At 40.6% G+C, this 21,107-nt stretch overlaps 1 protein-coding gene across 1 annotated transcript in view; it reads left to right on the forward strand.

Moving 5' to 3' along the window:
• The first annotated feature begins 16,314 nt into the window (after nucleotides 1–16,314).
• The window catches only part of LOC120224205 (diacylglycerol kinase iota-like), a 79,057-nt gene continuing 74,264 nt past the window's right edge, over nucleotides 16,315–21,107 (forward strand). The window contains exons 1-2 of the mRNA XM_039222424.1: nucleotides 16,315–16,363; nucleotides 18,365–18,487. Coding sequence (XP_039078355.1) covers nucleotides 16,332–16,363; nucleotides 18,365–18,487 — 155 coding nt within the window. The 5' untranslated portion in view covers nucleotides 16,315–16,331. The remainder of the gene's footprint in view (nucleotides 16,364–18,364; nucleotides 18,488–21,107) is intronic.

The raw sequence follows: 21,107 nt of genomic DNA on the forward strand, positions 1-21,107 counted from the left end.
TCAGGCACCCCAAGGTGTTATTAGTTTTAAGAAGAAAGTGACCAAACCAACTGGCAGGAAATTATTAACTGGCAGGTAATATTAAATATTTATTTCCTTGAAAAAAATTTTTTTAAAGTTGATTTTGAGAGAGACAGAGATAGTGTAACTGGGAGAGGGGCAGAGAGTAAGGGAGACACAGAATCCCAAGCAGGCTTGTGTTGTCAGCACAGAGCCCAATGCAGGTCTTGAACTCATGAAACCATGAGATCATGACCTAAGCCAAAACCAAGAGCTGGATGCTTAACCAACTAATAACCTCAGACTCTGTAGTCTGTCTTGGTGTGGGGGTTGGGGGTGGGGGTGATGTAAGAGAAAGACCTGTCAGAAACACTCACAACAAAATGTCTTAAATGCTTTGAAATGGACTTTCTTGTGTATGAGATGGCACTAAATAAACTTGGAGAATTAATTGTGATGAAATAAATACCAGTAAGTTAAATAAAAAAGCAACTTCAGAAATTCCTGTCAGCTCACTAATTGGCAGCTGGCATTTTAGCTGTTTTTTAAGGCTAGGCAAAACTCGAGAGAAAACAGCATTTAGAAAGGTGTATGAGTGCCCAAGTCACCTTATTAGTGAGCCATATGTCAGTTCCTAGCCATTTAAGCATGTCATCGCTTTGGTTTCTTCCTTTACTAAATTCAGAGTGAATTGCCAACAAAGCACTAAGGCTCAAAAAAGACATCTTGTATTAACCTAACAAGGCATTATGGGTTATACAGGAATGTGCTGGATATTTATAGCCTGCTGAAAATTCTGCCTACACTGTCTCTGCGGTCCAACTACAAAAGCCCCTCCATCTTAATGAAATCTCTTGTAACCTGTAACTCATAAGTTAGACAAGCAAATGCACAGTGCTGGCAGATTCAGGATGTCCCTAAGCTTCCAGATAAAGTAGAAGTCATAGAGAAATTGGACTCTGCCCATCTATTTGATAGAAACGCCTTTTGAGGCCACCCAACGATGAGATAATTCCTTCTCTGCTCTCTCTCTGGTCTTCATGTATCCCGTTTTCACCCCCAAGTCATTAAGATAATGAGTAGAAGCAGATAGAGCTGTTCATGAGGTGATTCTCAACAAGGGGGACATTTTGCTCCTTTCTATCGGACATTTGAAGGTTTGGACATTTCTGTCTGTCACAACTAGGAGAGGTGGAGCTGCTGGAATCTGTCGAGTAAAGGCGGGGATGCCGCTCAACATGTCACAATGCACAGGACAGCCCTCCCCACAGCAAAAGATTATCTGTCTCCCTACCGTCAACAGTGAGGGCCTTGAGAAGCTCTGAGTCATTCTGTCGGCTCTCAGGACATGACTGGGGACCACAGGTAGAAGTAAGTCCCAAATGAGAGGAAAAGAAAAAGGAGCAGGAAGAGAAAAAATTGTGCAGGAAAGCAGAGGCATCTGTGGATGTGGCAGCAAAGAATAAACAGAGAACCATGGGTAATGGAACCAGGAGGAGTTAGGGTTTTTTATAGACACTTAGTTTCCCATTTCCCCTGGGTTGTACTCCACGAGGTACTGAGGTAGTTGGCCCACAGGAGCATGCTTTCCAGAATATTACGAGCTAATGATGTGAGCTGTAAAAAATTCCAGTAGGATTCAAGAGCAGCTGCAAAAAAGGAATCCATTCAGGTGATTCTTCTTAAGAATTAATTTACTTACTGGGGCGCCTGGGTGGCTTAGTCGGTTAAGCGTCCGACTTTCGCTTAGGTCATGATCTCGCGGTTCGTGGGTTCGAGCCCCGCGTCGGGCTCTGTGCTGACTGCCAGCTCAGAGCCTGGAGCCTGTTTCAGTCTGTGACTCCCTCTCTCTCTGACCCTCCCCTGCTCATGCTGTCTCCTCTCTCTCTCTCTCTCTCTCCTAGAAATAAAAAAAAAAAAAAAAAAAAAAGAATTAATTTACTTAGGGGTGCCTTGGTGGCTCAGTGGGTTAAATGTCCAACTTCAGCTCAGGTCATGATCTCATAGTTTGGGAGTTTGAGCCCCGCATCAGGCTCTGTGCTAATGGCTCAGAGACTGGAGCCTGCTTCATATTTTGTGTCTCCCTCTCTCACTGCCCCTCCCCTGCTTTCTCTCTGTCTCTCTCAAGAATAAATAACCATTTAAAAAATTATCTAAAATATTTTTTAAGAAAGAATTCATTTCCTTAAAACTAACACTAGAATGGCTGGAATATTTCAAAATAGGTATAACATTTTCAGAAAGTTCTTTCATCCTTTAGAAATGTCTTTCACTTCCATAAGAAAAAAACTCTTGGTCAGATCTGAGTCTGTATCAATTTGTTCATTCTCTGATCCTTTTCTCCCACTTTACGTAACTACCTCATCTTCTGGGAGGTAGATCTATATATGCCATCAGAGTACTGTTCGAGACAAACAGCTTTTGCCCACAAATGCTTGATCTCTTTCTCCTCTCTTCATATTGAGTATCCTTATTCATCTCTCTCCTTTCTCTGAAGCCTTTTTCTCCTTAATTTGTTTTCCGGATTTTAGAAGACTTTCAATGGATGGGTTAAAACAAGTTTGAGGGAGTTGTCCTGGGAATTAATTTATCTTGTCTTCGAGAAGGACAGGGGTTAGCTAGGAACTTAGTATTGTTCCTTCAAGCCAGATCAAAGCTGTCAGAAATGGATCAAATGAGGAGTTAAAATAAGACTTGCCTGGGGCCAGGTCTGTTGCAAGTGAAGGCAATATTGCTAATAACATACGCACACAGTAGTTGTGGTGATTAGAGGACTTTCTCATACAAAAGGGTCTTAAAAATGTTTGAATATCTCTCATTTTCATCTTCTACTACACCACCATTATTTCTTCATTTTTCAAAGTTGCTTTTGGAAATGGGAAGCCCATTTCTATTTCTGCTGCTGTAGGAGTTATAGTAAAGAAGGTTTGAGGAGGAAGAGTTGCTTATTTTTTAATTTTTTACAATTAATTTTGAGAGAGGCAGAGAGAAAGAGGGAGAGAGAGAATTCCCTGAGCTGTCAGCACAGAGCCCAAAGCGGGGCTCTAACCCACGAACCATGAGTTCATGACCTGAGCTTAAATCAAGAGTAGGATGCTTAACCAACTGAGCCACCCAGGCACCTTGAAGAGAAAGAGTTTTGAAAGATAAAAATAATAGCAGCAAGCCTACTAATTGGGATTATAGTTGGACAGAGATGTGTAAACGTATATTTCTAACCATCCCTCATGGATCCATTCACCAAGGATGAAGAGAGATGTTTATACAACTTGGTGATGAATGGAGAAAAAAATCAATAGATGGGTTGGGCAGGAAGATGATCAACATATAAGTAAAGTGGTTATTGATTGGACACTATTGATTAAAGCAGGGATTCCCAACCCAAAGGGACTTCCGTTTTGCCTTTTTGCCTCTTACATCTTCCCTAAGTTTTGTGAAAGGAAAAAAAATTCATTCACAGTAAAAGTATAGTTAAATTCTAGATGAACGCTGCTTAATTGAATTACCTACTGGAGTGTGTAATGGGGCTGCTGTGCCTTCATTAAATTATGTGTGCGTCAGCTATGAGTAATTGAATGTATATTAAGGGCAAGTTTGGCATATGTGTGCCAAATAGTGGTTCAGATAATTTCCTTATAAATTACATATAATTGATACCAGTCAAGTTTCAAAACAAATAACAGGTTTGCTTTTGTGCATGTGGCTATATTTTTAGCATGAGAAACTGGTTTTGCATTAGCGTATGTTTAAAAACATTCATATTATCAGGGATTTTTGAAACAAATCTGTTAATATTATTCACTTAAGGAGCATACAATTTTAGAAGATTATTACACTTAAAATAGAGAAGAGCGTGGTATGTTCAAGGTTACATGATTCAGCCTTCATGGTAAGACAAGGACAGTTGTATTCCTCTAAATCATACCATTTACAGGACGAAAAATAACAGAACACAAAATGGGCAAGTATCTTATCTCTTTGATGAATCGCATTTGATTATGTCATTTGAGAGGACTGAGGAGACTAGGAGCCCTGAATTAGCACCAAAAGCATCAGTGTCATTGTTAGTGGCACAGGGCAGTTAATTAGGTGAATCTCTCTTGCAGTGTAGCTGCCTTCACACATTTGCATTTCTTAAGTACCCACAGCTAGATAGATTGCTTTCGAAAGGTGCACATTTTTAAGCTCGTGTTTTGCTTCTATCAGAAAATAAGTTTCTTTACATGTATTTTCATGTGCAGCATTCACAAAGCAAACATCTTCCTGGCCTCTCTGGTGCAGTGATGTGGATGTTGCTGTGTTCGCCCTAGAGGGCCCATGAAGCTAAGGTCTGCCTTTGGGGCCAATATTGGCCCTCCTGTGAGCCGCTCTTGTTTTTCTCACTTCCCCTTCTCAGCACCAGTCTGACTCATAGTCTGCACTGCATGGTTGGCCACCCTCCTTCCGCCCCTAAATCCAGGATTCTCTAATGCCAGGGTCACCTGCTCTACCTGTGTGCCAGGCCCAGTGTGAGGATCCAGTGAGCTGTTGACCTGGTATGAGATACATCATCCGCAGTGTGTTAGCGATGCTAATTATTTCAAACAAAATTGTTTCAAATTCAATATTACCTCAAACTAACTATCACTTGTATTTTGATTCTCTTTTTTTTGAGTAGGAGAGAAAGGGATGTAGGTAGACAAGATGTAGGAATTACCTGAATCCCGGTCACCTAGTCTCCTATATGGTCCATCAGTAGTTAAGAACGACAGCGTAGGAAGAAGTTTATGGACTCTGGCTTTACGTTACAGTGAATTCTTTTTCAATAATTTTCTCTTTATTCCTGCTCCAACTTTAATCCATCCACATAGGCATTGGTCTTTGATACTAATGCCCTCAAGGTATTTCTCTTGATTCCGTTAGCTACTTGAGTAGTGAAGTCTGATTTTATGATCTTGGGTTATCTTAATTTTCTGATTGTATATAATTCTAGACTTCTCTTTGGTCTTTAAGTCTCCACTCAAAGTAGACCTTAGGACCACACCTTTCTAGTGTGTACCTTTTGGTACCTTTCTGCAAATTTATACAAACTTAGACACACAGACTTACATGGATACGTATTTGGGTTTTTCTTTTTCATAAAAATAGATTTGCATTCTTTGTACTTATCTTTAATAGTAATATGCCATGGAGATTATGTTTTGCTAATAAATGAAGCTTTAACTTAGTTTTTAAAACTACTACTCTTTTACATGGTATGTATTAACCCTGTCCCTCGGGATAGAAATTTATGTTATATACACTTTTTGCCATTGGTTTTCTAAACAAAGTTGTAGTAAACATAGTTGTGCAGATTTGAAAATAAAGTTGTAAAAGAAGTGATAAACATGTCACATGCTAAACAACCTGTTAATATTGGTCACTCCTATGGAGTTGAGAATTGCAACTAGGGAACTCTTACACCAAACTTTTTTTACACTATGTAATCATAATGTCCTTTACATGAATCTTGTTTCAGTTTCTCTTCTCTGAACTGTGGTTCACTGTTGTTCTCATTGATCACCATATTTCTGTGGGATTCTTAAGCACCTGGAAACATGGGAATGGAAAGTGCCCGAGCAGTGTGACCGGAGAATTTGAGAGAGGAAAAATTCTGAGTTACCAGGCAGCGAACTCTGATAAGAAATACAGAAGATTAGTTTGACAGTTAATGAAAGCTGAAACTATGAAAAATCCTTGAATATCACAAAGGAAGATTTTCATAACCATTAAGATCATTCTAGCTTTTGCTTTCTTTATGTTTTTGCTTGAGCTGAGTCAAAACAACTTCTCTCGGGGCAGCTGGGTGGCTCAGTCATTTAAGCCTCTGACTTCAGCTCAGGTCATGGTCTCACCGTTCGTGGGTTTGAGCCCTGCGTTGGGCTCTGTGCTGACAGCCAGCTCAGAGCCTGGAGCCTGTTTCAGAATCTGTGTCTCCCTCTCTCTCTGACCCTCCCCTGCTCATGCTCTCTCTCTCTCTCGCTCTCTCTCAGAAATAAAACATTTTAAAAACTTTTTAAAAAACAACTTCTCTCAAGCTTGACATGCATATTTCCACCCATCCTTCAAAACCCCTAATAATTCTAATTCCTCTGAAAGCCATAAAACTACATATATAAGAACATGAGCTGTGAAGTAGAAGATACTTGCATTTATATTGCACCACTAAATAGCTAGATACTTCTGAGAGTTTACTTATATTTAAGAGCTACCGCTCTTCATTTACAGCTAACTCTGAGGTACTGGAGAGGAAGTTCAAGAAGAGTAGTGGGGATGGGGTGCTTGTGTGGCTAAGTCAGTTGTGTCTGACTTTGGTTCAGGTCATGATCTCACAGTTCGTGAGTTTGAGCCCCAGGTTGGGCTCTGTGCTGACAGCTCAGGGTCTGAAGCCTGCTTCGGATTCTGTGTCTTAATCTCTCTCTGCCTTCCCCTGCTCACATTCTCTCCCTCTCTCTCTCAAAAATAAACATTTAAAAATAATTTTAAAAAGAGTAATGGGGATAGATGGCAGGAGAGATAGACAGGGGCTAGATTATACAGCCTTCTTAATGACAGAATGGATATGCCATAAGAACATGGATTAAAATCAACCTACTAAATGAGGCATTAGCCTAATATTCCTAAATGAACTCTGTGGAGTGGCCAGGTAACCCTAAAACCAAAAGGGATCATTCTGTGAATTTGATATAATCTCTCCCATACATATACTTCAAGAGGAAATTTTTCCAAATATAGAATATTAAGTAGATGCAACAACATAAAAAGACTGGTGCTCTAGATTTTATTCAATACCGAACCACCAAGGAATACAGAAGTAGAGTTATGTTGGTGGAAAATTCTCAGAAGTAAAAACAGAGCATAGTGTAAAAGGAGGAAAGGAAGGAAAGTTTACCAGTCATCACATGGTTGCTCCCTGAGTAGTTGACAGCTGGTTAAGATTACGGTTTCATATCCTTTAATGACAGACAACGGAGATGAGTCAGGGTCGGGGCAGTAGGTGGAAAACTTAAAGTAGGAGGAAGGAGTGAAGGAGAGCAAGAGTCAACAGCCTTCTGCTCTGCTTGACATCATGGCACCTGTGTAAGTGGCTTGTATGATTCAGGGTTGTGCCTATCAGAACGTCTTAGCTATAGATCAGCGTTACGGCTACCTAGGACCAAGGACTCTTAGCCCCACATTTCACACCTGAAAGGAAAGGGCCTTCTTAAATGTGAGCTGAGCCTTCCATTTGCTTCCCAACTGTCACTATCTTCTGTGGCCTTTATTACCAGGCTCCAGTTCTTTGAGCAGCTGACTCAAAATCCTTTTCCCAAAATCAGTGGCTTTTGATAACATCTAGGAAATAAAATCATAATTAAAGTAGCCATGTCTTGAAAAAAAGATGTTGAATCTGACAGTGCAGACATATAGCTACTCCAAAAATTGAAATGAGAAGGTAACCAGGCTGGTTCTCAGGGCAGTGGACACCCAGGGGAGAAACAGTCCATATTTTGTCTTTATGATCCTCACATCACATGCCTTGCACTTCATTAGCTTTAATAAATACAAACTGAAAAGATCGAATATAATCGTGTCAAAGGAATACAAGTAATATATAGCTGGGTGACCCCTGACAGTCCAAATCAGCCAATGAAATGATAACAATTTTGGTGAAACTAAGTGAGTATCAGACACAATTACTATTGAATGGGGAATATTATTGAATGGGGAGAGGGCGGTAAAGTGATGTGCTCTGAAAAATATTGCTGTTGGTGACTGAAGGCATTCAGGGTAGAAGATGATACAGTGTATTTAAGACACTTTATAGCTTCTAATACTGTGAAAAGAGGTGCTGGGTTGCTGATGAATAAAAGCCCTGCAAGCAGCAGACCAAAATGGCATCATTTCAGCCCTCGTTTGAGGTCATTCTTTTTTGTGTGTCCACTCATACAAATCTGTCCCATTTCTGTTCTTGGAAATTGACGTTCTGGGCACAAATATATTTATGGATAAAACAGTTTTGTGCTGGTGTAGCATCATCTGAATGATCTGGTCTGAAATGTGTTCTATGTTTGATGAGCCCCAAAGGTGATTAAAGGTCAGAATTGTTTTTTAAGTTAAAAAAAAAAAAAACCCGGCTTCCCCAGTATTACTTCTGTAGCGTATTAATATCAGCCTATCAACATGTGCCGGCCAGTGGGTTTAGCATTTCACATATTCTTCCATCTGTTCTGCAGAGGAACTCTTTACAGTAGATACTCTGGTAGCCATTTTACAAATGAGGTATCCAAGGTGAAGAGTAGATAGGAAATCTCACAGTCAGTAGGTGGCGAAAAGTCCCAGGATTGTTGTATGCACAGGCTGGTGCTCTTGGCCACCAGAATTCCACTGCCTCTGGGCTTGCTATTTGAGGCTGGATCATGTATGTGCTATCGATTACACTATTAAGTCCTTCTCAGTCACAGATCTACCCTTCCTAAACACCTCCAGGGCGGAAGCCCTTTTGTCGTCCCATTTCTTAGTCTGATGATGTCATCCTACAAAAATGACAGTTTTCCACCCCACTGCTATGCTGGTTGACTTAACTTTTCAGTATTAAGAGTTTATAGTGTGATTATCTACTGCCGTCTTTGGGATTGTAGTACTAAAAAGGTGACCAGTGAAAAATCCCTAGTACTCTCTGGATGAGATTCAGCATAAGGAGTTTCCTTACCTGAGGTACCTCTCTCTCCTGAGTTGCCCTTAGAAAATTTTTACACGTAGCAAACCTGAATGGAGCAGCATTGACATAATTCACAAGGTCAGATAAAAATGCACCTGTTGGGGAAAACAATTTCCATTAAATCTAAATGTAATATAAGCACACACAAGCAGTATCGTAATAATTGAAACCCCTCGTCTGAAAAACTACCCCTGGAGTACCAAATCCAACCGGCCACCTGTTTTTCTTTTGTGCAGCCTGTGAACCAAGAATGGTTTTTAAACACCTAAATGCCTGAAAAACCCAAAAGAATATGTTATGATTTGTACAAGTAAACAGAAATTAATCCTCAGTGTCCACACATAAACTTATATCAGAACACATAAGTACACACAACATCCGTTTTCCAAAGCAGACTTTCTCACTAAGAGTAGCTTTTTGCTCAGTTTTTCAACTCAAGTGGAATACAACAACCTCAGCCACCACCACATTTCCGGTCTCTAGTCTGCTCTTTACCTCCTATTTTCCCTCCAGTCTTTTTGACGTCCTAGCACTCAGTCGTGCTGAGTAGCTGGAATTCTTTGTTTTATAGATTGTTGGTATAGTTTGTGAGCATGCCTTAATTTTGTTCATCTGCCACATTGAAGCATCATTTTAACACTGATTTCAGGTAGTCTTCAACTTTTAGGGTTGTAATCAAGTGAGATCCTTTCATCTGCATCTCTGTGCTGGACTACATTAGATCCAAGGGGAAGTTTTTGTTGAGACTTGACAGCTTTTATGTATCCTTTTGACATGTAAAATTTTGAAATAGGTAGTTTAATTGCATTGCATTATAAATCCCTCCCAGCTTGAGGCAGATAATAATTGCATTTTTACTTATATTAATAATGGTTTCTTTAAGAGCTCACAGCTTGTGGGTTTTATTGTTGTTGTTTGTTTGTTTATGAACAAGGTTAAAAGAGCTTTGTAAAAGGAGGGAGATGATGCAAACCTAGTTTAGGAGAGCTGTGTCAGAGAAGTTGGGGCTCTCCTGCTCTCCTCTAACCGCCTTCTAAGAAAGGCTGCAGTTTAATCTGCAGGTGACCGGGAAAGTATCCAATTATTTTTCAATGTCATTTCTTTTATGGGATTCTTGGGAGTCCAGATCACTTTGATTATCTATAGAAAGCAGTGGAAAATGCATACGCACATAGACACACTGAATTTAGCATAAAATTTCATGGAGTTAAGGAATGTTGAATTTACTTGAAGATCCATTTGAATCCATTTAAAGTATTTTAAAGATCTCTATTCTGTCGCAGCCAATGTATTTTCCCAGGGCAAACTGGTAACATTCTCTTTAAATAAAATCTCTTTAAGGAATTTGAGTTGTAGCAAATGCTTGCGAATCAAGGTGTAGAGAAAAGAAATGAACAGAAAATACGCAAAATAAATAGGTAAGCATGTGTATAAAACTCTCAACACACCGGCATTCCTACTTAAAAAGGTGCACAATTATACCAGCATTACTTCACCAGCATGTGGTAAGCTGGTCACGTGGCTGAGGCAATATATCAATCTGCATTTTATTAACCTAGACTAAATAATATCCGATATTCTCTAATTGGAATACTCCAGCAGTAACATTATCCATCTTTAGGTTTTTAAAATGATAAATCAAGCATTTCTGTGTGCTTTCAGAGTAGATTTTGACGGAGGGAAATTTGATTTTGTGTGTGTGGCTCCCTGTACCACATTTGACATCCAATTTCAGAAACTGTCCTTGGTGTCTAAGCCGTGTTTATTTCTAGAGAAGACAGCCATGCTTCTGTTTAATATCTTTGTTTAGTAGCTTTCATAGTTGTCACTAAATATTTCAAATCACGTTTAAATTTCTTGGCTCATTACATGTTCACACCAAACTGACATGTAACCTTACGTGTTCTATAAAAATATATTAAGAACTTTAAGTTTCTTTAAAACAATATCTCACGTGTCAAAATGTAATTCTCAAAATGTTAAACATAATTCTCGTACAAATAGGTACTGAGCACATGTCAGGATTTCATTTGGAGCAATCAGCAGGGTGACAAAGCCAGTTTAGAAAAGAGATAAATATCTCTGCATCCATAGCTATACGTATATTCATAGCGATATGTGTTTTTCTCTGTATCCGTAGCTATATCAGTTCTATATATATAAGTTTTGGTACTACACCTGAGACCAGTTTTTTCTTTATCAAGTATTAATTTGTAGAATTCATGCGTATTAAAAATTCCATATACCCAAGGTTCTAATAATAAAATGGATCCCTCTTGTTAGGCCCATGCTTTTAAACCTTTAGCATATTATCACTTTCACCTGAAAGATTGCTGGCTTCCACTCCTAGGGCTTCTGTAACTGTATTTGTTTCTAACAAGTTTCCAGTGGCTGCTGCTGTTCCACAGTTCACACTCTGAGAACCACTGATTTAAGCCTAGGCTTTGCCTGCGGATCGAGTGAGGCCTGGGGGACTATTGATCAAAACCCCAAAGAAATCAATGCAACCTCTGATTGGTTCTCTTAGTTTTCCTCTTATGTTACTCCTGTTTCCTTCTCCTGTCCCGCTCTGTGCACACAAGTTTTTCCACACCCAGCTGCACCCCAGGGTTGGATGCTCCCTTTTTTTTTAGCATCTCAAATCCTAATGTGGGTCAAACTCCCAGTGCCTTCCCCACAGAGATCTAGCTCCCTCCTCATCTGTCCTATTTCTGTCAGTGATTTCAGTTTCATAATGAGCCCAGGATAGAAGGCTCCAAATCACGTAAACTAGAATGTGCTTTTAATTTTTAAATTATCATTGACAGAATTTCTCTTAGGGGAAGTTTTTAGTGTTTGAAAGTTTGGAATCATAAAGAGATGAATCCCTTTTGCTTTCAATCTGCTGGTTCCCTAGTCTGTTCCTCTGTGATGTGGCCTTAATTCCTTGTAAGAAATAAAAGCTTCAGAGATTTCTGGGAAGCTTGGGAACTGACAGTAGAATTAAATCAGGAAGGATGCTAGCCCTGGTGATCTCTTCAAAAGGGCAGCTTTTGAAGAAGGACTCATCAGAAGCCCACCTTCTAGAGGCCAAAATGCTGAAGGGGTAGTTGGAGGCAGGAGATACTAAAGGCATGAGTCAGTTTGGCAGGACAAAGAAGGAAAGATTAATTTTCAAAAGTTGTAACAGGATCAGTTAAGAGGGATTTGTTTTGGACAGGGAACCATTGAAAGCAGAAGAAGTAATGAATTTCTGGGTGGGGGAGGGGATTTCAGTAAGAATACAGAAATAAAGTTTAAAAGGAAAGAAGAAGGTAATCTGGGGACTAGACGAAGTGGTTAGCTTTGAACATGAGAGAAATCTTTTTCTTTAGCCTAGAGGAAAGAATATGGAGGTTATCAGATGGCCTTGAGATCGCACATGAGAGGGAGGGAGGACCAGGCATCTTAGAAGTGAGAAAGCTAGAGAATGCTAAGACAGTATTGGACAAATGATCGTATCATCAACCATCCTGATAGAATGTTCTTTCTCCTTGTCCACTACTCTGCAGTCAGGTTCAGTGGGATAAGGCTAAAGTAAAAATGGCCTCAGCATGTGAAGTTGATTATCTTTGCTTTCGTGCAAATTGTCCTGTGTAATAGAAGCTACTCTAGTTCCAAGGAGATTTGACACCACATATGGATGGTCTTGTGTTTCTTAGATGCTACGAGTCCATTTTGGCCAGTAGATGAGGCTCAGTTCTTTCTTATTTTGTGCTAGTGCCTTCTGCCTCCATGCATAACCCCAGTGGCAGTGGCAGCCAGCTGCCTCTAGTTCCTCAGCTTCACAAAGGGAAAGAAATTCCCTAAAGGAAGTAAATGTCCCCAGTTATTTCATTATTGATACTTAACAGTTAACAGTTGAAAACTTCCTGCATGTTTTTAAAAATTTTTTGGATGTTTATTTTTGAGAAAGAGAAAGAGAGACAGAGCATGAGTGAGGGAGAAGCGGCGGGGGGGAGGGGGGGCGAGAGAGAGAGAGAGAGAGAGAGACAATGAATCCAAAGCAGGCTCCAGGCTCCGAGCTGCTAGCCCCGACATGGGGCTCAAACCCACAAACCATGCGATCATGACCTGAGCTGAAGTCAGATGCTTAACCGACTGAACCACCCAGGCTCCCCTTCCTGGGTGTTGTATGTGGGAGTTGTTTCAGAAGGTTCTATGTGAAGTAATTTATTTCAAAGCAGGACTTCTCTTTCTAGTAAAAATATGATTTGGTCTCTCACCAGTACTTGGTTTAGGAAGGGATGCTCACTCTTATAGGTAGTCGATGTGATACAGTGAGGTTATATCCCTCAGGTCATTCAAATGGAGTCAGGAGGATGTATGTGTCTCTTTCCAGGACCACGAAACCTCCTTCCCCAGGGCGCTCTCAGCTCAGAGACTCTCTCCGCGGTGGTGCTTTCTAGATGGTGAGTGTTTCTGTATTTCTTGGAGTGGTAGGACTGTGGAAGCAGGACAATACACTGACAGATGGAGTGGACGGACCCTGCTTTTCCAAGGGATTATTCAGAAGCCCTTCCCATGGCGCTACAGGATTGCCATTTGCATCTCACATGATGTGGACTTGCTGGTGTTGCCACGCACTTCCCTGAAGTCATTTTTCCCAAAGAAACTTGGTTAGCTTGAGCTGAACTTCGCAGCATCAGATTTCCCTTTCACTGCCCCCCCCCCGCCCCCCCAACCCGGCCCTTTTCCTAAAACATGTTGAGCGCTTATCTCAAATTCAGGCCAGAGGTGGATCCACTACAGAGTGGATAGGTACCAATTCCTCTGTTGTTTGCTTATTGTGGAATTTTCATCTATTTTCATTAGCCATCATTTCATTAAGACGTATACATTTTTTTAAAAAATGTCGAAATTCTCAGTTGCATTCAGATCTGTGCCTCTGAGCATGACCCATTGAATGCATAATATTTTAGTTATTTTCTAATAAGTTAACGGGTGCGTTTTCCATCGCAGGCGTCGCTTACTGCCAAGATGCTGCTTACTCCTCCTTTTGTATCCAGTTACCCGTATAACAGTGCACTCCTGCTTACAGCGTGTCTACTACCCAGAGTCTCTTGTCTATGTGGTTTTCGCTGTAGACATTTCTTCAGTTGATCTGTATATGCATCTGGGAGGATATAAATGTGAAGAGTGTGACAGGATGTGTGAGTGTGTGAACAGTACTAAGAAGATGAGCACTTGTATTCATGTCAGATTGAACCTGTGTGAATCATGACATAAGTTTTCATTAACAGCTTGTCAGCTGCCTCTGGAGATAATTTATACTACTTTTTCTCCAGCTCCTTAATTTCCTTGTGATGAGAAGCATGATCATTTGTTTTTCCTGAATCCACAGAGAAGCAACTTATATTTGAGAAAATTCTGAAAATGTATATGAATTGTCCTATATATAGTCTATTCCATATACATTCTTAGATAAAATTACAAATGCAAGTGATAGTGTTAACCCAGATATTAGTTAAGCTCTATAGATAGAAATCCTCTAAAAAGTAGATCACGTTTATGGTTATAAAGAACAAAGTAGAGTAAGTCCTTCTCAGATAGATTTTACTCCCCTGCTGCTTTGGGGGGGAGCAGGGACCATGATTGTCTCATTTCTTAGCTCATTTCCTTTGGAGAGAAGCTACTCATTAAATATTTATGATTTTTAAATGATTATTTGCATTTTGAGTTATTCCCTCTAGTACTGTGTACTTTGTAGAAAATCTATTTATAATATTTAGAATCTGTTAGATTTAGGTGAGGAGGCACATAATTCTTTTGAGTATTAAGAATAATCAGAATAGTTTCTAGAAGCCCAAAGTTTGCAGTTTTTTCCCCTTCAAACCACAGATGCAGCCCAGTCCCTTTTAGGAATGCTTAAATAATTATTTTTACTGCTTTGGCTTTCTTTAGACCTGGCTTAGGGACTCGGTCTTGAAGTGAAATGAATCCTTTAATGCCAGATGTGGTCCCTGGCTCTCCATCTTCCAGCTTTTTTTTTTTCAAAATGAGAATCATTTCCCTGGGAAGTCTGGCTACCTAACATTTTTTTCCCCCTAACTTCATTTACCTAATAAATCCATACTGAGTCTCAGCTCTGTTTAAGGTCGTGAGCTAATGTCTGAAGACATATAAAAGCCAATGAAATACAGACCTTTCAAGAGGCAGATCTCTCAGAGTTATTTGCGAAGATAGTTTCTGTAAGAAGTGTAAACAAAATGTAAATATGCATAAAGGTAGGAGCAAAGAATTCTGTCTGGGGTCGGGAGGATGGGACTGAGGAATGTTTCACAGAGGAGGCGGCACTTAAGTTGGTCCTTACGAGACAAGATTAGTGGGGGAGATGTAATGGGGAAGGGCTTTCTAAGCAGGGGCATAGCAGTAGAGAGATATAGAAATCCTAAGGTTTTTAAAATAGATTTAGGAACTGGCTGGTGGGCCAGCATGGCTGGAATGTGAAGATTTTGAGTGGCGTAAAGGAGAGAAGGTTGTACATCTGATGCCAGATCACAGGACTCTGAACGCTATATGCATTTCTTTTTTTTCCTAGCAACTTCTGCTGATCGCTTTTACCGAATAGACAGATCTCAGGTAAGCTTTCTTGAGCCTGTTGGTGAAAGCGAAAAATTCCCAAATAAATATACTTTATTGGTGGCTAGTCTTATAATTTTTTCTAATGTAAACACTAAAAGACTTACAAACTCTGGAATGGTACTCATAGACCATGCTATGAGCTTTTTTATTTGTCTTCACACATTTTGTGATTTGTGGACTCCAGATGATGTTGCTTGACCTTGCAGGTGAGTACAGAAACTAACTAGGCTTGCAGGTATTATCACCAGCCTGCACTCCAAATTTTCTCTCACACTGCTACTTTCACTACTTCCTAGCCCAATTTTATGGCTTTTTAAATATGTTTTGGTTACCAAGTTTGACACCTCAAGCGTATATTCATGCTACCTGATTGCAAGTCATCACTTCCCAGAGTTCCATAATGAGAAAAAAAAATGCTTATGCCCAGTGATAAGTGTTCCCACTGTCCAAATTCACCTGAAAAAATAAAAGAAGAAGAAGGACATACGGTATGGAATCTGGTGATAAAATCAGTTGTTAATCTTGCCACTTGGCTTTGGCCAGGTCCTGGGGATCCAAGTCCAGCTTACTGTAAGCTCATACTGGACCAGGCTGCGTGTGTGAGGTGTGGCTTCTTTGATGGTATTTGGGAAGAAGAGGCAAGACTATCTTTGGTTACACCTGACAAGATCCTGGTCAAGTAGGTGCCCCACACCAAGAGGAATTGAACTCCTCCCCTCACCAGTCTCTAGCTACAGTGTTGCTTCAGGGATGGATGTCCACTGACTGGGCCTCTGAAATTACACTGTGCTCTTTGGATATATCGTACACTTTCATTATCCCTCAGGACCAAGAATGCTTTGTTACGTTACTTATCAGATGATCGGCTTGGGCCTCCTGTCAGTCATCTGACAGCCTTCTTTTTCTTCCCTAGGAACATTTGCACTTTGTGATGGAGATTTCCCAAGATGAGATTTTTATTCTGGACCCAGATATGGTATTGTCACAGCAGGCGGGGACGCCTCCTGGAATGCCTGACCTGGTGGTGGAGCAAGCCTCAGGGTGAGTGCGCCTCTTCTTTGGCCACGTGGCAGTGAGGTGAGGCTGGCCACAGGATGGCCTCCATGTCTGACTTGGCTTTGCTCTTCACATTTCTAATGACCTCAAACTATTTTAAAATACAGGTTTTCTTGTAGTGTTTCATTAGGGTGTAGCTGGATCCGTTATATGTCTGTATTATGTACAGATGTGTAGAACTTCTCTTGCCCACCACAGTGTGCACCATGTTTGAGCCTTCTTTACTCACCACATCCACACTTCTTAGCAAACTATGAAGTATTCGTATTCGCATTTGAGCATGTAGATTTATAATGCTTGTATTATGCAAATAAAAATGGACATACAGGTGGTTTGATTATTATTTTTCCCCCCACCACTTCCTCCTTCTGCCATTCTTTGTCTATATCCAAGCAGCCTGAGACATACAGATTGTATAACAATAGCTATGATGTATCAGACACTTATTATAAGCCACATGCTGTCCTCAATGCCTTTCTTATATCCCTACCACCACCTTAGAGTGACCTAATCATCAGGACTCTGTGCTTATTTCCTGATCTGTAAAATGGAAATAAAACCTGCTCATAGAATTGTTCGAAAATTATATGAATTGATACATGTGAAGTATTTAGGGTCATTCATGAAACTTGGTGGACACTCATAAAATATGATGTTACTAAAATGATCATCATCACCATCATGTCACAGTGCCCTGATATCTGGTACTATTATTATCCTAAGTCCACAGACAACAAAAGTAAGACTTAGAGGGTTTTTGTAACTTTGCCAGTATTGCACAGAATATAAAGGGCACACTTGAGATTTGGTCACAGGTTTTATGCTAAAGCGCATGCATTTAATCACAATGTTGAACCATCAAAATATTATTACTATTTCTAGGTTATTTCAGCAATTCCAAAATATTTATTTGTACAGCTCTTTATGTGCTGGGTACTCGCATAAACACTTAGGAAACAACAGTGCAGAAATAAAAATTTGAAAATCTCTGCCCTTGGAAAGTCTAATGAACTTCAACACCTTGCTGGTGCATGGAGGCCAAATTTAAAATAAGGATTTTCCTGGAAAACACACACACATGCACTCAGATAGCATTTGTGTGTGGGTGTATATATATACATATGCACTAATTTATTTGACTGTTAGTTCTGTATCTTCTACTCTGCCAGGGTCAGCTGATATGAGTGGGATGTATCAAGTCAAGAGAAGACGGAAGTGTCAGGAGAGGGCAGGTGTATTGTGGTGTTTAGGAAGTCAGAGCTAGTGATATCAGATAGACATCCCTGGGCATCCCACAAGGTGGGATGAAGCCCATCTTCCCAGTGCATGTGCTGTAAATCCAGCCTGTCAGCTGTGGGGGAAGCACGTGATGAGATGCTGGGTCCTCCTGAAGTAGCAGTTGCCCCTAGAGCCTAGGTGTCCTCCTGTCCATCCATCCTGATCCAGGCTGCCGTCTTCAGTCTGGTAAAGAGTGGGCCGAAGCTGCCATGCCCACCCTGGTCTTTGCCCTCTCAGTCATTTCTCTCAACATCAAGTAGCGGCCAAAAGAAATGGCTTAGTCCTGGGCTTGGCCCTTTCTATTAGCCTTAGCTCCAAAAACAAAGTAGCCTGAACGTCTACCAGGATCGAATCAGTGTTGCCCCTCTGGAAATGAACTTGGACAGGAAAGCCATGAAAGACGATGGGCTTTGTTATTTCCTAATTTGCATTTCCACATCAGGCTCCATTATTTCTCGCTTTACATCATTTAAAATTGCTTATTCTTGAAATGCAATTTTCTCATCTGTAAAGAGGGCGGAAACACACAGAGTAGTTCATGACTGGTTGAGAAAGCTAAGTAATAAATGTGAAGAAGTAACTAGTAAATACCCGATCAAGAGAAATCTCTTATCCTCTGTTTAGAGGGGAATCGTCTTGAGGAAGAGCAGAGCAAATCTAGTGGCTGACTTCGAATGCCTAAATGCCCGGTGCCTTTCTCTCTCGCAGAATGGCAGACTGGTGGAACCCCGCCCTACGGAAACGCATGCTGAGCGACAGCGGGCTGGGAATGATAACTCCACACTATGAAGACTCAGATTTGAGGGACCTGAGCCACTCCCGTGTGCTACAGTAAGGGCTTGCTCTCCTTTCTTTCCCTGTGCACCCCTGTGACTGGTGGGAGGGATTGCAGGTGGTCTCAACAGTGGCAACGCCTCTCTTTTCAAGGGTGCTCCTCCCGTCCGTCCCTTGTGCCGACCTGTGTTTCCACCTTTAGTCACTTTGCTGACTTTTCCCACCCCAGGCTCCTGATTGAGCTTCGCCTCCCATTTCTGTAGCTCCTGAGCCACCCCGAGACCTGGCATGTGTATCTATAAGTACTTTGAACCTCACCGGTGTTTGCCTTACCGCAAGCCGTGTTCACTAGATGGCCCTATGTTTGCCACCTCGTGAAGTCACGCATGAGAGAGATCATGAATCGATTGGAAGTGATGTATACTTTTTTCATTTGTGTGAGCGTTTCCACTTGCTGTTGTAACTCTCTTTGGTTTGTCTCCAGTCCTGAGCCCCTGGAGGTGTGCTCTGTGCAGTAGATCCCCCAGGGCTGCTCAAGGTTGTGGTTTCAGAGTCTCTGGGAAAACAATGTAGCATTTGTTCATAGATGAGGGGCCTGATCACAGTCAGAATGTAGGGTGACTGTTGCGAGTTTTACAACAGTGTTGGCACGTTTATGCCTGGGGAATCTTTCCTCCCTGTCCTCCCTCCTTGAAGGAAGAGATTAACGGCCACAGTATTTCACCCTTCAGGCCAATCACCCCACCTTGGGTTATGCGAGTTTGTTGCACTTCATGGTTAAGCTGGTTTCCAATCCTATCCAAGGCCCTCATTGAACAGGAACCGAGGCCTTGTTCCCCTGCAGTCTTACAAACATTTTTACAAAATAAAGAGAGAATGATTCTTAGGAGCAAGCATAGGAATAACTGAGGAGGGGCTGTTCTGAAAGAAGACCGCAGCCACGTTGGTATGACACAGGGAGAAGAGTGAGAGATCTGGAACCGATTACTTCCGTGGTGAAGGTTCTACTCAGACATACCAGGGGCAAAAGGAGACTTTGTTTTCATTACTCTCTGTACTACCTCTCTTGTGCGAGGAGCAGAAAGGAAGATGTGAATTACTATGGATTTTCCCTTCTAATCAGACCATACAGTTAGGCTGTGATCGCATTTTAATTGCTTACAACCCAGGGTGTTTTTCCATTTCTTTTTTATATGGAATTGAGGCTTATGAACCACAGTGAGTCAGCTGCCCACTGATGGCGACAGACGTGGCCATCTAGCTGTGGGCAGATTTATTTGAAAATTAGAGGTTATTTAGCCAGAGAAATAAAAACTATGCCTCTACAAGCCAGATGAATATTGTAGTTGTTCTTATTTCCAAAAAAGTAGAGTATGAGCTCATTCTGGTTTCCTATTCCCTGATTTTTCTATATGGAGTATTTTAAAGTATGTATCATGGTATGTGAAGTGATTGTTTCTAAGGTAGTAAATATTATTCCCAAATCACAAATAAATGTATCACTTTATATAATAACCAAGGTCTTAAAACCCTGTATAAAAGTCAACTCTTATTCTTTATTTGGGTTATATTATCCTTTCAGAGGTTTCTCTTAATTTTTTATTGATCAACACGTGGCCACCATCATTTGTCCTGGTCATTTATACGACCTTACATCTCCAGTGCACTAGAACAGTTAACTGTTTTAAAAATTTTTTTATGTCAAATCACCTAGAAAGCAAAGTTATATTCAAACACTCACCTCTAGCCTTTGAGTCTGTCTAGCTGAACCTCTAGACATGGGACAGAGATAAGTCATCACTCCTGGGTTCTCTCTGAATTTCTGGCTCATAGAATATAGGAGCATAACAAAACGGTTGTTTCAAATCACTAAAAAAAAAAAAAAAAAAGTAAATACTGTACCCTACTCGATTTTGCCTATACATTCTTTAAAATTTTTGTTATTCTTGTGTCCATTAATTCCTTAGGAAGAACATCTCTTTATTTCCTTTATAGATCATCTCTGATGCAAAGAAGTATAATTGCAGTTATAGAATAATTCAATTATATAATACATAGATCTCATATACCATGTTAGTATAGCTGGTATTGATAGAATGTCTCCTACTTGCTTTGTGCCATAGCTAAATTATCTTTAATTCTTCTTTTTAAAGTTTATTTATTTATTTTGAGAGAGACAGTGTGTGCTGGGGAGGGGCAGAGAGAAGTAGAGAGAGAATCCCAAACAGGCTCCACGCTGTCAGCGCAGACCCCAATGAGGAGCTCTATCTCATGAACCCTGAGATCATGACCTGAGCTGAAATAAGAGTCAGACACTGACTGAGCCACCCTGATGCCCCTATATTTAGTTCTTTTAATGATTTTTACATCTTACCATTGCTTAACCGATAAGTAAACTGAGGCTTATGGAGATTAAAATATTCATCTTGGTGGGGCTCCTGGGTGACTCAGTCCTTTGAGTGTGGAAATAGAATGGAAATTATGGTTAAAGTCAGGTTGGCTTGACTTCTAACTTTATGCTTTTACTGACCATACAATACTATCTTCCCTAAGGGCTGGTGCAAAGGCATTGTGCCCAGAGCCCTGTGGCTGAAGAAAGGTTTATTTTGGTTTCTACATATGCAGATATAGTCTCCCTATATAGAGTTGTTCATTTTATATATTATTATTATTATTT

Source organism: Hyaena hyaena, unplaced genomic scaffold, assembly GCF_003009895.1.
Source record: "Hyaena hyaena isolate Hyena2069 unplaced genomic scaffold, ASM300989v1 scaffold_1126, whole genome shotgun sequence".
Lineage (NCBI taxonomy): Eukaryota > Metazoa > Chordata > Mammalia > Carnivora > Hyaenidae > Hyaena > Hyaena hyaena.